This window comes from Mastigoproctus giganteus, chromosome 7, assembly GCF_048544385.1.
Source record: "Mastigoproctus giganteus isolate SK-2022 chromosome 7, ASM4854438v1, whole genome shotgun sequence".
Taxonomy (NCBI): Eukaryota; Metazoa; Arthropoda; class Arachnida; order Uropygi; family Thelyphonidae; genus Mastigoproctus; species Mastigoproctus giganteus.
Genome location: NC_143581.1, coordinates 227,637,875 through 227,655,875, shown reverse-complemented (window position 1 = coordinate 227,655,875; position 18,001 = coordinate 227,637,875). Strand labels below are relative to the sequence as shown.

Here is an 18,001-nt window from a genome sequence, read left to right as displayed (position 1 = left end):
CACATATAATGAAACTTGGCAGCAGCGAGGTGAAATAAATGGCTAGTGGAGTAGGCATAACAGTACCTGAACTCCATGAAGGTAAAGCTATAGTAGAATGCTTAGAAGTAGTTTCTCCTCCATCCTTAGATTGCCTTAATAATTTTGGAGAAATAAGAACAAAGAATATAGGATAGCTTAAAGTCTGATACAATATATAAGGTAAAGCTTGGGTAAGCCCAGGATCACAAGCCCATTCCTATAGTAGAACCCTAAGTTGATTTGCAAGTCCTTGTGTGAACTTATTTTGGGTTATGTATATGTGCAGTATTATTTAAAAAAAAAAAAAAATTACAGGAAATAAGCAATACACTATAGGTTGCTAGCTCATGGGTACAGGTTTTTTCGCCCCAAGTGCCAAGTGATCAAAGTGAGTCTAAAAGCAAATCTCAAAGTGCCTTCTCTAGAATTAGCAGTTTTCAGAGATTTTTCAAGTGTTTATTTACTAAGTTATTTCTTTTCTGCTCTTCTGATTAAATTTGTAAGGTTTTCAAAAAGAAAGGAAAGGTACCTTTCTTCTTGTATATAGAACTAACCTACATAACACATTAACCACTAATCTCTTTTTGCTTGGTCACTGGTGGCACCACTCCTGCCTTCACATGGTGGGGCCAGTAATCTGGGGGAAAGTTATCTTCTAAGGCTAAAAGGAGCAACCATGGATTGTGACAATTACCCAGCACTTGAGCTCAGATGCTCGTGTCATGATATGAATGAAACTGAACGTGACGCATCCCAAGATAAGAGACTACGCAGAATTGAGAATCAGCAGGAATAGCCAACATTCCTCATATTACATTCTCTTTCATCCAAACCTATGAGTGCCCTTTCACCATTTCTAATTCAGAAATGTTTGGAAAGTGTGGCTGGTTCACCAAAAATGGTGAAAAGACTCCAATCTGGAGATTTACTAGTTGAAACAGCTAAACATCAGCATTCTCAGGCTCAACTTTTGGTGGAATACCTGTACAGGTCACCCCCTCATACTACATTAAATAGCTCAAAAGGAGTAATAGCAGAGTGGGATCTGATGAACGTCGCTGACAATGAGATAGTACAAGAATTACAAGAACAGAAAGTTGTTCAAGCAAAATGAGTAATGTTCAAAAAAATGGTGAACTTGTTTCCACTAGGAACATTAGAATTAGCAAGGGCACATGATGCAAGAAAGCAAGCTTATATAGCATCAGCCAAAAAAAAAAAAAAAAAAAAACTACATCCCCTTCTCATTTCACCCATTCACTCGCTCCAAATGTTTGTCCAGTTCTACCTTGAATCTGTTTAAGCTATCAACTTCTACAACAGATAGAAGTTTGTTCCAGCAATCAACCACCCTCTGGCTAAAGGCAAACTTCCGCACATCTATCCTACAACTGTCTTTCCTCAATCTGAATTTATGCCCTCTCTGGCGATTATTCTGAGGAAGAATCCAATCAGCATTGAGCATGCTCAAACCATTCAAGGTTTTATACACCTCATTCAGATCACCCTACAGGTGCCTAGTCTCCAGACACTGTAATTTGCAAAATTTAACCCTTTCTTCGTAAGAGCAACCCATTGTTCCATTCACTAATCTTGTTGCCCTTCTCTGTACTCGTTCCAACAGCTCTACATCCTTCTTAAAGTTTAGTACACCACCCTTACCATCATGTGTGAAAGTTGGATACATTAATTGCTGAGTATGTCCCTACCTTCCCAATCCAATCAGATGTTTCAAGTATCAAAAATTTGAACACTTGCAAACAGTATGTCGAGGGGACACCATCTGCCCGAACTGAGGCTCCAAAGCCCATTCACAAACGGATTGCACTGCAGAAACACCACAATGCCCAAATTGTAAAGGCCATCATCCAGCATGTTCAAAAGCATGCGAACTCTGAAGGGTAGGAAAAAAGATCCAAAAATACAAAGTTGAACAAAAGGTCACCTACCAAGAAGCTAGGAAGCAAATTATGCTCAACATGCCAAAGGTTACCTATGCTGCAGCAACCAAAAAATATCAGTCAACTGCAACACAAATGGTAGTGACAGTACCCCCATCCATCTCAATTACCAATCGGGCTTGATCAGTGCTTTTGTTCCCACAACCACTATCTACAGAACAATGTAAATATAAAGTAACTTGCACTAACAATACTCTGCTAACAGTCCCACCAACTCAACTGATACTATGCCAGAAACTGCAAAATTGAAAGCATCAGCATCAAACACTGCAGACCAACCATGCTCAGGAAATATGGATATTGATTCTGATACCCTGCAAGAAGAGCCAATCTTAGATTTACACTCAGAAGACGGCATGGACATTGGGTGCTCTGCCTTTGAAAAAAAAGAAAGGATGAAACTAGATCGATTCAAACAGGCTGGATACAAAAAACAGACAGAACCATCTACAACCTCTAAAACTGAATAATGCAGAACATTATACAATGGAACTGTAGAGGTCTACAAAGCAATATTTTTGATTTTTATGATCGAATCAAAACAGCATAGTCCAATTATCCTCTGCCTGCAAGAAACAAATCTAACCCCACAAGTGACTCCAGTGATTAAAAACTATAGTATCTATCAACAAGACAGAAGCAATGCTAACTCAACAAGAGGAGGCGTAGCCATACTTGTTGACAACAAGGTTCCTAAAAAACAGATCCTCTGCAGACCACATTAGAGGTTTTAGCGGTACTTGTTGTTTTGAATTTATGTTAACCGTAGTCTCTGTGTACCTCTCCCCAAACAAAGGATTTACTGTAAAAGAGCTGGAGGATCTTATAAAGCAGCTTCCATCTCCTTTCATTCTGCTAGGAGATTTAAATGGGCACCATCCTATGTGGGGATCTCCCAAGATAGGCAAATGAGGAAAACTCATTGAAACAGTTCTTGATAACCAGAATCTCACATTATTAAATACTGGTGCTAACACTTATATTCACTTTCCCACCAGAATATCTACTGCCATAGACCTGTCAGTATGTTCTCCAAAACTGTTCCCAATTATTCAATGGTTAGTTTCAAGTAATCCACTGAATAGTGAACATTATCCGATCATTTTCAAATTGCAAACAAATAGAACCTCCCATATAGCCAGCCACATAAAATGGAAATTTACCAAGGCAGATTGGAACAAGTTCACCAGTGCAATTTCCTTTGGTGTCAAGTCAAAGGAAATTGCACTGGTGAACTTGTTATAATAATAATAAGGAATATAATAATAATCATTATATAATATAAAGGCACACCAGGCTTAATGTCTTGAGTTTGTAGATGAAACAGAGGTTGGCAGGGTAGTTAACAATAATCAGGGTATGCTACTTCAAGATTTAGACAGATGTTCTGAGAAGTGGCAATTGAATATTGACAACTGCTAAGTACTTTGTATGTAGAGCACTAAGTCCAGATTAACATATCGGCCATGTGATACCACACTCAGGGCAGTGCAGACAAGCTGCCAAGACAGCTCATGAGGTTTTGTCAATGATATACAGTACGTCCCCTACTTATATAAGCCTGAGTTATGTAACTTCCGAATTATGTAAAATTTTTTTTTTTAGGATTGTAAAATTTAAAATAGTAAAAAAAAAAAAAAAAAAAAGCAATCAATAACGATGAACGTGGCATGCACAAATTGCACAAGTGAGATACAGAGTAACAAGCTTAAAAAATAGGAATGAAGAGAATATTCTAAAAATTTATTTTTTTTTATATATATATATATATATGACTTAAGGTTACATTGAAGGAGTCACACATTTTGCCATAACAATGTAAAAACCCACAGAATTGCAGCTATCGATATTATTGCAAATACAATAAGATCAAAGTTTACTACCTGTTTATAATGAATTGCACTAACAGGAAACTGCAAATTGTTTTATGGTAGGGACCTCCAGAAATATGCTTTAGTAAAATGTGAGCTCACATGAGGTGATTGATAATAGTGTGTTTCCCCTTCAATCCTGTGAAGTTCTTTACTGAAAATTTAATTTTGACTGTTATCATGGTGCTGACTAAGAGAATAAGTGACAGCAGTACTAGTAAATCTACCAAGAAAAGGAAAGCAATCGATTTGGAGCAGAAAATTAAAATAATAAAGATGTATGAAAATGGTCAAATATTAACAAGTATCACATAGAATTTAGATTTGTCAGTGTCAACAGTGAACACAATAAAGGACAAAGACAGAATACGAGAAGCGGTGAAGGGATTGGCACCAATGAAATCAACTATAACCAAGGTTACGAAATACATATAAGTTTTTACAGTACAATAACATGCTTTTTCTTTTCTTATGTGCCACTCTGGCTGCTTCACTGCTGTCCCCAGATAAAGTTTTTAATTGAACTAATTAAAAATACAGTGGATTCTGGTTAATTGGGGCACCGGTTAATTTGGGCAACTGCTTATTTGGGGTAAAATTAGCATTAGTAGAGGCATATGATGCAAGAAAGCAAGCTTATGCAGCATCAGCCAAAAAAAAAAAAAAACTTCCACTTCACCCCTCTGTTCGTTCGAAATACCTGTCCAGCTGAGCCTTAAAATTTATTTAGGCTATCAACTTCCACAACAAGGGATGGAAGTCTGTTCCACCAACCAACTACCCGCCAGCTAAAGGCAAATTTCCGCACATCTATCCTACATCTGTCTTTCCTCAATTTGAATTTATGCCCTCTCAGGTGATTATTCTGAGCAAGAGGAAGAATCCCATCAGCATTGAGCATGCTCAAACCATTCAAGGCTTTGTACACCTCTATCAGATCACCTCGCCGGTGCCTAGTCTCCAGACACTGTAATTTGCAAAACTTAAGCCTTACTTCGTAAGGGCAACCCTTCGTTCCGTTCACTAACTTTGTTGCCCTTCTCTGTACTCGTTCCAGCAGCTCTACATCCTTCTTGAAATGAGGCCTCCAGACCTGTATACAGTACTCAAGGTGTGGCCTGACCATTGCCTTATACAAGGGAATAATCACCTCCCTATGAATAAAATATGAAGAACAGAAACAAAACAAATATTTAGCCTGAATTTGTTCCACTTATTTGGCCAACTCACTGCTTAATTGGGGCAATGAAGGTCATGATTGAACAATAAACTATATTTAGATGGCGTGCACAAACATCTAAATATAGTTTATTGAACAATAAACTAATTTAAATGGCTCGTAACAAAAAGATCATGCGGGCAGCAGCTAAGTCAGTTATTGCGAAGTCTTGCTGTAGAGTGGTTGTAAGGTGTAAAAATGGTAACAGAATTAAAATATCTTGGAGTGGTCTTTGATTCAAAATTAACTTTTTACCCCCATTTGATCTACTTGGTGAAGAAAGCGAGAAATTATGCAGGTATGATTGCCAGAATCAGTCGAGCAGACTGGGGACTCAAAAGAAAGACCCTGGCAATCATATACCGTGCAATGTTCCTACCTGTTATCACCTATGGAGCCAGTGCGTGGTTCATCCGCTCGGCCATAGTAAGAAATAGGAATAAATTAGAATCGATACAAAGGACAATACTACTCACTATTACCAGAGCATGTTGCACAGTAAGCACACCTGCACTACAGTTGCTGGCCGGAACTCTCCCACTTTACCTGGAAGTAGCCAAAAGAGGCTTATATTATAGATTTAAAAAGGGCATACCCACAGAATTTCTGGGGATAGCCCTTGACACAGCCAACACCTTCAATGATGAAAAAAAAAGAATAGCCACAAAGCTCCACGAGCTATGGCAAACAAAGTGGGAGCAGGAAACCAGAGGTCTGGTTACTAAACGGTTTCTGCCATGGGTGTCAATGATTAGCCCAAAGCCACCTAAGTGGTATTCCCCTGGACTTTTTACAACATTTATTTTGACAGGTCACGGCTCCCTAAAGGCGAAACTAACCTCCTTAGGCCTGACCAATGACCCAAACTGCACCTGTGGCGAAAGTGAAGACTGGGCACACATTCTATATGAATGTATAATATATGACATCCCCAGAACAGAGCTAATAGCACAGATTGGTCCCCTTCCCAGGGGAGAAGAACATCTGTTCATCATAGAAGAGCAAAACTATAAAGCTTTTACATCTTTCACACAGAAAGTATTCGAAATGCACAGAGCAATGCAAAGAATGGCAATTCAGTCCCCCCCCCCAGTAATTAAACAATAATCAATAGTAAAATTGCCCAAGTTTCCCACCACGCCCAGACGATGACTTAAAAACTGTCAGGATAGCAGTATTCTGCACCCTGACAGAAACCTGACATGACAAACCTCCCCAGGATTACCCTGCCATGTGTAGGAACCTGGGACCCCATGCCAAATAAGTAACCACGTAGGGGAGGGAGATGTACAGGGAGCAGATTAGCTGAAAAATATCAGTAGGCTAGTAGCAAAGGGATGCAATGTAGTATGAATGAATGAGAATGAAAGACAATGAATAGGCTGGAAACTGAGTGAACTAGGAATTATGGTAAAAGGGAATAAATGGCAGTTTTGGTGAAAGAAAGAGTGACCTAGCATGAGGGAAAGCGAGAGTAAATGGGAATGAGTGGAAGAGCAAATGTAATTGGCCGAAAGAATACAAAGTTAAAAATAACTTACATTACTTTATATATACTGTACCAACAAACATTTACTAACCACATCAACACAATCACTGCATTCTCCCCTGGCCTGCAAAAAAAAAAACTTGTGGCTAGGCCTGCACCACAACTGAAGAAAAACAGTAAGTTGAGGTGCCCAGAGAGTGCAATGCAGGAAGTAAGAGTCGAATAAATGAGCTGAGAGCTAGAAGAATGAATAAAAGTGTAAGCATATGAGAAAAAGAACACAAACCATAAATGCTACAGGTAAGTACACACTAACCTTAGTTTTAATTAGTATTTAAATTTACACTACACATCATTGTATCTCCCCTGGTGTGTGAGAAAAAGATGAATGAGTTGAATGAAAAAAAAAAAAATATATATATATATATATATATATATATATAAATATACATATATATAAAAAACTTGGGAAAAAAAATTATGAAATAAGAAAAAAGTATTTAAAAAAAAAATAATAATAAATAAATAAATAAAAAAAAAAAAGAATGCAAGTAGAGTGAGAATACAGATTATGAATGAAGTAAATGTGTGTTTCTCCCACCCCATTGCCTGGTGGGTTCCCCACTGCCAGCTAACATATCCCACCCCCGGAGCGGGATGGGCAGATTAACCCTCATACCGGATTCGACACACCTTGGACATGACACCGATGAAGACATTCTGCGGCTTTGCTGCCAATGTCGATCTGAACTGGGTACTCTAACCTGGTTCCCTTTAAAACCCCATCCCCAGGCAGGGGAGGGAGGAGACGGATCTCTGTTTCCTCTCCTCCCTGCCTACCCCCATACTTCACCTGGTGGGGCTCGTCTCCACTGACCTCTTTGGGGGATGCCTACTCTATCGTCCCTATTCTTCTATCTGTTTCCCCCCCCCCAGTCTTCAGTCTCCCTCCCTCTCTAACTAAATCAACCGAAGTACACCCTTAACAATGCCGCCAAATTCTAATCAACGTCTAAATTCTACCGGTTCCCTGTAAATCTCTAAGACAACTAACACGATTAGCTAGCGTATCGCCTCACATGTCTAAATTTAATAACATCAAAATTTTGCCCGACCTATTTGGCCTTTAACACATCTCTTTAGTGTTCAACCCCAACCAGTGATTTCCTAACAGCAATCCCATTAAGCATTAATGTCAAACGCAATTTTTTTTTTTTTTAATAGGTCCTAGCCACTGAAATTCCAGGAAACTAGGTGGCAGGACCTGCCAGAGCAATTTGTTGTGATACTGGATACACCCGGCTAGCCTCCACGTGGCAGGGTATGGGCAACGTTGGGCCCCACTAGGGGCCTGGTGGCCAATAAGCCGGATAAACAATGGGCACAACATATCACACTGCACAGACATGGCCCACACACTTTCAAGTCTCTGGCTTGACAGTGTACTGTCCTCGATACAGCGAAACACACGCGGAGATGGGAGAAATCCCAGGTGCCGTCCGACACAAACATACCTTGTAGAGTGGTTGTTTTACGTTTTTTCTGTGTCATGGTAATTGGATTCTGAAGAAATTTTCTTGCAGTTGTTTACAATCGTGCTAGGTACATATTATATATCTTGTGGGTTAGAATAGATTAAAAACTGTACCAAACAGTGCACTGATTTTGGTTCCCCCCCTTTTTTCAGTACATTTAAGACAAGATGTCACGTAAAGATTTGTCACTTTCAGAAAAAGATTGCTATTCTTGAAAAGATAAAAAAAGTCAACCTCCTAACATCAGTCATCGTCAGCTAGCAGAGATAATAAAGGTGCCAAAATCTACCTTTTCACAACTGCTACAGCAACAAGAAAAACTTAGAGAGGACCACTCCTCTGTTCCACCACATTGCGCGTGGGTTTAAAGAAAACATCTTATAAGCGAAAGAGGGAAAGAAAAGATCTAGACATCGAGAATGCTTTGAATCGTTGGTTTTTCAATTCGTTAGCTTCTAAATGAGGTGTGTATGTAAGCGGCCAAATGAATCTGATGAGTATAAGGAGCAATTGTGCACAGAAATATAGTGGGCCAGTAAATCAGAATGTCTTATAATGGGGGATTTTAACTTTCCAGATATTGACTGGAACTTGTGGGTTGGTCACTTGCACATTAGTAAGACTTTTGTGGATTTATTGGATGACTGTTTTCTACAGCAATATGTTCGAGAGGAAACCAGAGGGAGTAATACTCTTGATCTGATTATCAGCAGTGATTATTCATGCATTAAGAATTTGAAGATAAGGGAACCACTGAGTAACAGTGATCATAATGTACTCATGTGGGTATTACTTTAAGATGTAACTACAATCAAGGCTAAAAGGAAGGGCTTTTGCTTTCGTAAAAGTGACTACAGTGGTATCAGACAGTTTTTGGATTCTGTACAGAGGGATCAACTGATGATGTTACCAACATTCAATTCTAAATGGGAAGCCTTCAGGGACTTAATTTTGGAAGCTACTAGGCTTTCCATTCCAACTAAGAAATACTGTTCAAGGTTTAGGCCTAAATGGATGTCAGATCAATTAATGAGGCTCATGGCAGAGAAGAAGTATGTATGGGATGCATATAAAGTATCAGGTGACACAAAAGCCAGTGGCAGGCATTAACTAGTCTGTAATCAAGTCACAAAGGAGATTAGGCAGGCGAAGGCAGATTACAAGAAATCTTTGGCAAAGGATACAAAGAGTTCTTTACTTATGTAAACTCTAGAAGGAAAGGGATGAATCAGATTGGACCACTAACATAGATGATTTGACTATTGATGATCATGCTCAGGTAGCTGATAAACTGAATGATTATTTTGCATCTACATTCACACATGAGGAGTCATTCAATGAGAGGATTGTCAGAAGTTTATCAAATGCTAACACCGAGCTAAATGATTTTGTAATAACTGAGAGCAAATTGGAGTAGGAATCATTGAAGTTAAACATAAGGAAGGCACCTGGAGTGAACAGGATCTATCCAGTTATATTAAAGGAGGCAGCAAAGGAAGAAAGCAAACCCTTAGCCATAATTATGAGAGCTCCCTTGGACTCCGGGGAGGTCTGGAGGGTGCATATGTATCACCAATTCACAAAGGAGGTTTAAAAGGTGAAACAAGTAACTACAGACCTGTTAGTTTAATTTGTGTTCTGGAGAAAATAGTGGAATCACAGGTTAAAGAAGCATTGCAGCATCATCTAGACAAGACTGCAGTAATAGTTAAGACACAGCATGGGTTTGTTAAAGGGAGGTCTTGTCTGACCAATTCGATTGGATATAATGATGTGGTCACAAAGGAACTGAATGCCAAAAATAATTTTGATATCATATACTTGGATTTCAGGAAAGCTTTTGATACTGTTGCACATGGAAGACTGCTGTACAAATTGGAGAGGTATAGCATAAAGGATACGTTGCTACAATGGATAAAGGGATGGTTGAGGGGGAGACGACAGAGAGTGGTAATCAATGGACATAATGGAAATCAGGCGACAACTCAGCATTGTTGTGGGCCTATATGAGAGTTTGAAGGACAGGGTGGATGCCCTCGAAAGATCTAAATTGAGGGGCCCATCAGGCTCTCAGCTGCCCACATCAACGCCAGAGCTTGCACTTGGTCATCATGCAACACAGCAACAACCCCCAAGGGAGAATGCGCTGGTCCCTCAGGAACTAGTAGTTGTTGGTGACTCTATTGTCAGGGAAACGGGAAACATCCTTTGAAAAAAGGATAGGTGGAACAGGACCAGGGTATGTCTGCCAGGGGCAAAGGCTGATGATGTTGTAGAGCAGATATCATCTTTTAAGGGCACAAAAGGTGATATAGTTGTACACGTTGGCACTAATGATATCAAGAGTAGGAGACCGGCAGAATTACTTAACAAGTACAGGTCACTGATGAAAAAAAGCCGTGAATTAGGGTTGAATTTGAAAGTGTCTGCAATTCTGCCCAGACACGATAGGAGGGAGTATATGATGAGAGCCATGTCGATCAGTTCGGCCCTGGAAAGATTGTGCAAGGCTCAAGGGATAGAATTTTTTTCAGCCTGGACTGTACTTGTTAACAGGAGAGATTGCTTCTACAGGGTCGGTCGGAAAACTGATAGCTTGGGGGGATACAAGGACTAATAGTTTAACAGTAGCCGTAGGCAGAGGTGAAGGTGATTTTTGCACAACATCTATTAGAATAAGTAGCGACCTGGAGCGAGGGGTGTTGGGGGTTTCAGGGACGCGTGGCAGTCATCGTGAAACAGGTGGGTATATGGGATGTGTTAGAGTAACTAAGAATAAGAATAGGTGCATGTATACCAGTGCTAGAAGTATAGTAAATAAATTTGATGAATTTGAAGTGTTGGTCAAGACATCAAAGGCGGATATTGTTGGGATATCAGAGAAATGGTGTCACACTGTTATAAGGAATGCCGAACTGGAATTTGGGGAGTACAATGTGTACAGAAAAGATAGACAGGATAGGAAGGGAGGAGGTGTTATGCTGTTAATTAAGAAAAACATAAAATCAAAAGAAGTACATCTAGTTGATATAGATGAACAGTGCACTGTTGAGTCAGTTTGGTGTGACGTAAGCACTGCGAAAGCAAAAATAAGAGTAGGAGTGTGTTATAGGCCTAATGACTCGAATGAGTACAATGAACAATTGTACAGAGAAATAGAGTGGGCTAGTAAATCGGAATGTCTTATAATGGAGGATTTTAACTTCCCAGATATTGACTGGAACTTGTGGGTTGGCCACTCACACACTAGTCAGACCTTTGTGGATTTATTGGATGATTGTTTTCTGCAGCAGCATGTTCGAGAGGCAACCAGAGAAAGTAATACTCTTGATCTGGTTATCAGCAGTGATCATTCATGTATTAGGAATTTGCAGATAAAAGAACCACTAGGTGGCAGTGATCACATGTACTGACGTGGGATTTACTTAAAGATTTAATTACCATCAGGGGTAAAGGAATGGGTTTTTGCTTCCGTAAAGGCGAGTACAGTGGTCTCCGACAGTTTTTAAATTCTGTACAGTGGGATAAACTGACGATGTTACCAACAGTAAATTCTAAGTGGGAAGCATTCAAGGAATTAATCGTGGATGCTACTAAAAGTTTCATACCTATTAAGAAATATTGTTCAAGGTTTAGGCCTAAATGGTTGTCAAATGAACTAATGAGACTCGTAACAGAGAAGAAAAATGCATGGGATGCATATAAATTATCAAGCGACTCAGAAGCCTATGGCAGATATAAGTTAACTTTAATCAGGTCACAAAGGAGGTTCGGCAGGCGAAGGCAGATTACGAGAAATCCTTGGCAAAAGATGCTAAGAAAAACAGCAAGGATTTCTTTACTTATATAAACTCTAAAAGGAAGGGGATGAATCTGATTGGTCCACTTGACATCGATGGTTCGACTGTTGATGATCCTGCTCAGATAGCAAACAAATTGAATGAGTATTTTGCATCTACATTCACACGTGAGGAATTATTAAAGTTTGAAAATGGCAGACGGTTATCAAATTGTAGCAGGATACTTAATGATTTTGTAATAACTGAGAGCAAAGTGGAAGAGAAATTGTTGAAGTTAAACGTAAGAAAAGCACCTGGAGTGGTGGTAGTAGTAGTAGTAGTAGTAGTAGTGGCATGTGATGCAAGAAAGCAAATGTATGAGCTTATGCAGCATCAGCCAAAAAAAAAAAATCACGCCATTCCCTTCAAATGCCTGTCCAGTTCCTCCTTAAATTTATTCAACCTATCAACTTCCACAACGACAGATGGAAGTTTGTTCTAGCAATTAACCACCCGCTGGCTAAAGGCAAATTTCCGCACATCTATTCTACATCTGTCCTTTCGTAATTTGAATTTATGCCCCCTTAGGTTCGTAATCTGAACAAGTGGAAGGATCCCATCAGAATTCAGCGTGCTGAACCCATTCAAGGCCTTATACACCTCAATCAGATCACCGCGCAGGTGCCTAGTCTCCAGCCACTGCAATTTGCAGAATTTAAGCCTCTCTTCATAAGAGGATCCCTTCATTCCCCTCACCAATCTTGTTGCCCTTCTCTGTACACGCTCAAGTAAATCTACATCCTTCCTAAAATGAGGCCTCCAGACCTGTACGCAGTACTCAAGCTGTGGCCTGATCATTGCCTTATACAGAGGGATAATCACCTCCTTTTCCCTGCTAGCAAAATTCCTATATATCATTGACAAAACCCCATGACCTGCCCTGGCAGCCTGTCTGTATTGCTCAGAAAACTTCATATCTGCCTGCACAATTACGCCCAGGTCTTTTTCATTTTCTACCACCTTAAGTGTAGTACCACACAGTTGGTACGTTTCTCTGGGGTTACTTCTACCCATATGTAGTACTTTGCATTTGTCAAGGTTAAACTGCAGTTGCCACTTCTTAGCCCATCTGCCCAAATTATCTAGATCCTGTTGCAGTAGCACACTGCCATTACTGTCATTAACAACCTTGCCAACCTTTGTATCATCTGCAAACTTCGACATTAAGCCTGATATACCTTCATCAATATCATTGATAAATATACAAAACAACAGTGGACCTAACACCGAACCCTGTGGGACTCCACTAATAACATTAGTCCAAGAAGAGCAGCACCCATTGATTACCACCCTCTGTCTTCTAGCACTTAACCATCCTTTTATCCATTGTAGCAACTTACCCTTAATACCATTCTGCTCCAATTTGTACAATAGTCTTCCATGCGCAACAGTGTCAAAAGCTTTCCTGAAATCCAAATATATGATATCAAAATTATTTTTCGCATCCAGTTCCTTTGTAACCACATCATAATACCCTATCAAATTTGTTAGACAAGACTTTCCCTTAACAAACCCATGCTGTGTCTGAATTATTGCTGCGGTCTTGTCTAGATGATCCTGCAATGCATCTTTAACCAGTGACTCCATTATTTTACCTGGAACAGAAGTTAAACTAACTGGTCTGTATTTACTCTTGTCACCCTTCGATCCCCCTTTGTGAATTGGGGACACATTTGCACATCTCCAGTCCGTGGGTACCTCCCCTGAGTCCAAGGATGCTCTCATAATTATGGCTAAGGGTTTGCTTAGTTGCTTTGCCGCCTCCTTTAATATAACTGGATAGATCCCATCCACCCCCGGTGCTTTTCTTACGTTTAACTTCAACAATTTCTCTTCCACTTTGCTCTCAGTTATTACAAAATCATTAAGTATCTTGCTACAATTTGATAACCTTCTGCCATTTTCAAACCTTGATAATTCCTCACGTGTGAATGTAGATGCAAAATACTCATTCAATTTGTTTGCTATCTGAGCAGGATCATCAACAGTCGAACCATCAATGTCAAGTGGACCAATCAGATTCATCCCCTTCCTTTTAGAGTTTATATAAGTAAAGAAATCCTTGCTGTTTTTCTTAGCATCTTTTGCCAAGGATTTCTTGTAATCTGCCTTCGCCTGCCGAACCTCCTTTGTGACCTGATTGAAGATTAACTTATATCTGCCATAGGCTTCTGAGTCGCTTGATAATTTATATGCATCCCATGCATTTTTCTTCTCTGTTTCGAGTCTCATTAGTTCATTTGACAACCATTTACGCCTAAACCTTGAACAATATTTCTTAATAGGTATGAAACTTTTAGTAGTTTCCATGATTAATTCCTTGAATGCTTCCCACTTAGGATTTACTGTTGGTAACATCGTCAGTTGATCCCACTGTACAGAATTTAAAAACTATCGGAGACCACTGTACTCGCCTTTACGGAAGCAAAAACCCTTTCCTTTACCCCTGATGGTAATTAAATCTTTAAGTAAATCCCATGTCAGTACACTGTGATCACTGCCACCTAGTGGTTCTTTTATCTGCAAATTCCTAATACATGAATGATCACTACTGATAACCAGATCAAGAGTATTAATTTATCTGGTTGCCTCTCGAACATGCTGCTGCAGAAAACAATCATCCAATAAATCTACAAAAGTCTGACTAGTGTGTGAGTGCCCAACCCACAAGTTCCAGTCAATATCTGGGAAGTTAAAATCCCCCATTATAAGACATTCCGATTTACTAGCCCACCCTATTTCTCTGTACAATTGTTCTTTGTACTCATTCAAGTCATTAGGCCTATAACACACTCCTACTCTTATTTTTGCTTTCGCAGTGCTTACGTCACACCAAACTGACTCAACAGTGCACTGTTCATCTATATCAACTAGATGTACTTCTTTTGATTTTATGTTTTTCTTTATTAACAGCATAACACCTCCTCCCTTCCTATCCTGTCTATCCTTTCTGTAACATTGTACTCCCCAAATTCCAGTTCGGCATTCCTTATATCTGTGTGACACCACGTCTCTGCTATCCCAACAATATCCGCCTTTGATGTCTTGACCAACACTTCAAATTCATCAAATTTATTTACTATACTTCTAGCATTGGTATACATGCAAGTATACATGCTCCTATTCTTATTCTTAATTACTCTTACACATCCCATGTACCCGCCTGTTTCACGATGACTGCCATCCGTCCCTGAAACCCCCAACACCCCTCGCTCCAGTGGATGGGATCTATCCAGTTATATTAAAGGAGGCGGCAAAGCAACTAAGCAAACTCTTAGCCATAATTATGAGAGCATCCTTGGATTCAGGGGAGGTTCCCACGGACTGGAGATGTGCAAATGTATCCCCAATTCACAAAGGGGGATCGAAGGGTGACACGAGTAATTACAGACCAGTTAGTTTAACTTCTGTTCCAGGTAAAATAATGGATTTGCTGGTTAAAGATGCATTGCAGGATCATCTAGACAAGACTGCAGAAATAATTCAGACACAGCATGGGTTTGTTAAGGGAAAGTCTTGTCTGACAAATTTGGTAGGATATTATGATGTGGTTACAAAGGAACTCGATGCAAAAAATAATTTTGATATCATATATTTGGATTTCAGGAAAGCTTTTGACACTGTTGCGCATGGAAGACTATTGTACAAATTGGAGCAGAATGGTATTAAGGGTAAGTTGCTACAATGGATAAAAGGATGGTTAAATGCGAGAAGACAGAGGGTGGTAATCAATGGGTGCTGCTCTTCTTGGACTAATGTTATTAGTGGAGTCCCACAGGGTTCGGTGTTGGGTCCACTGTTGTTTTGTATATTTATCAATGATATTGTTGAAGGTATATCAGGCTTAGTGTCGAAGTTTGCAGATGATACAAAGGTTGGCAGGGTTTGTTAATGACAGTAATGGCAGTGTGCTACTGCAACAGGATCTAGATAATTTTGGCAGATGGGCTAAGGAGTGGCAACTGAAGTTTAACCTTGACAAATGCAAAGTACTGCATATGGGTAGAAGTAACTCCAGAGAAACGTACCGTGTGGTACTACACTTAAGGTGGTAGAAAATGAAAAAGACCTGGGAGTAATTGTGCAGGCAGATATGAAGTTTTCTGAGCAATGCAGACAGGCTGCCAGGGCAGGTCATGGGGTTTTGTTAATGATATATAGGAATTTTGCTAGCAGGGAAAAGGAGGTGATTATCCCTCTGTATAAGGCAATGGTCAGGCCACGCCTTGAGTACTGCGTACAGGTCTGGAGGCCTCATTTTAGGAAGGATGTAGATTTACTTGAGCGTGTACAGAGAAGGGCAACAAGATTGGTGAGGGGAATGAAGGGATCCTCTTATGAAGAGAGGCTTAAGTTCTGCAAATTGCAGTGGCTGGAGACTAGGCACCTGCGCGGTGATCTGATTGAGGTGTATAAGGCCTTGAATGGGTTCAGCACGCTGAATTCTGATGGGATCTTGTTCCACTTGTTTAGATTACGAACCTAAGGGGGCATAAATTGAAATTAAGAAAGGACAGATGTAGAATAGATGTGCGGAAATTTGCCTTTAGCCAGCGGGTGGTTAATTGCTGGAACAAACTTCCATCTGTCGTTGTGGAAGTTGATAGGTTGAATAAATTTAAAGAGGAACTGGACAGGCATTTGGAGGGAATGGTGTGATTTTTTTTTTTTTGGCTGATGCTGCATAAGCTCATACATTTGCTTTCTTGCATCACATGCCACTACTACTACAAACTCTCATCTGGTGTTGTTACTAATAATAGAGGAAATAAGTATCATATTTGAAAATTTTTGGATAACTTATTGATGCACTGTGCTCACTAAGGATAATGCCTTTCTTCATTTGCTACAAACTGCAAGTGTGCAGTTTTTTATTTTATTTTTTATGTAAAAAGTAGTTGAATTGAAATAACTGAATTTCAATATTTATTTTTTAAAATAAAGGCAATGAGGGATGCCTTATACGAGGGCTGTTCCAAAAATGCACGGACTGGCAACACTGCTTCGTTGCTATGGAAACAATTTCTGTTGCACTGCCACAGATCAACTTGTAGTTATTATATACTTCAGAGCTTTTTGGCACACCATTGTTTTTTTGCTCTATTAAACTGGCCAGTTCCTTATTTACTTCAGAATCCTCCTAATGCTTTTTTGCATTTATAGCGTTAGTGAAGCAGTTTTAAAGTTATTCCTTAATTCACTTGTATTTACTTTTCATGCACTGTCATTCCAGTTGGTGAAAGTCATGTGGCATCTTAGACTTTCATAGTCCCCTTTCCTGGAATTAAACCCTCTCCTTACTTTAACAACTTTGACTGTACTCATAACCCTCCTTAGTACCATGATCACTCCCTGCTAAGGGTTCCTGTACTGTTAATCCTATGACACTATCTGGATCATGGCTGATGATTAGGTACAGAATATTCTTTCTCAACTAGATAGCTGTTATCTAGTCAAGTCAACTAGATAACAGCTACCTAGTTGATTTAACATCCCCTCACCTACAGTGACTTTCAAAAGCCTATAGCTTTTATATAAAAGCTACAAGCATTTATTGTTATTATTTAAAATAATTACTATAAAAGCCTGCAGTTTATATATAAAAGCTGCAGGCTTTTATAGTAATAGATTTGGATAATAACAATTTATATAATTTTTAAAATGAATTATAAATTGAGTTATTTCCATTCCTCACCTATGGCAAAGCATGCTTATTGTATCCTAGTTATGCTATTGACTCCTGTCAAGTTGCTTCTCTTTCTTTTAGAGTATCATTTTCATTGCATACTTGACAGTGTTCAGTTTTTTTCCAGAGCCTGTAAGGTCAGAACATCGGTATAGTTGGCCACTGCTGAAAGGAAGTCATGATGATGATGCATTGCTTTCTCCTTCTGTTCATCACCTGAGAAAGTCCAAGTAAGGAACTATATGCATAGATAAATTTAAGGGTTAAATTTTGTTTTGTTAGAATATGCTGTATGCATAATGAGTCTACTTTTTTATGCAAAACAAAACTTTATTTATAACATAATGAGCCTAGCTTTTTATGAAAAACAAAACTTTTAT

At 39.3% G+C, this 18,001-nt stretch overlaps 1 protein-coding gene across 9 annotated transcripts in view; it reads left to right on the top strand.

Moving 5' to 3' along the window:
* The window catches only part of LOC150083755 (protein FAM13A-like), a 423,536-nt gene that overhangs the window by 298,066 nt on the left and 107,469 nt on the right, over window positions 1-18,001 (top strand). For all 9 annotated transcript variants that reach the window (XM_090378200.1, XM_090378193.1, XM_090378197.1 and 6 more), the window contains one exon: window positions 17,749-17,851. In XM_090378200.1, the coding sequence (XP_090234326.1) occupies window positions 17,749-17,851 (103 nt within the window). The remainder of the gene's footprint in view (window positions 1-17,748; window positions 17,852-18,001) is intronic.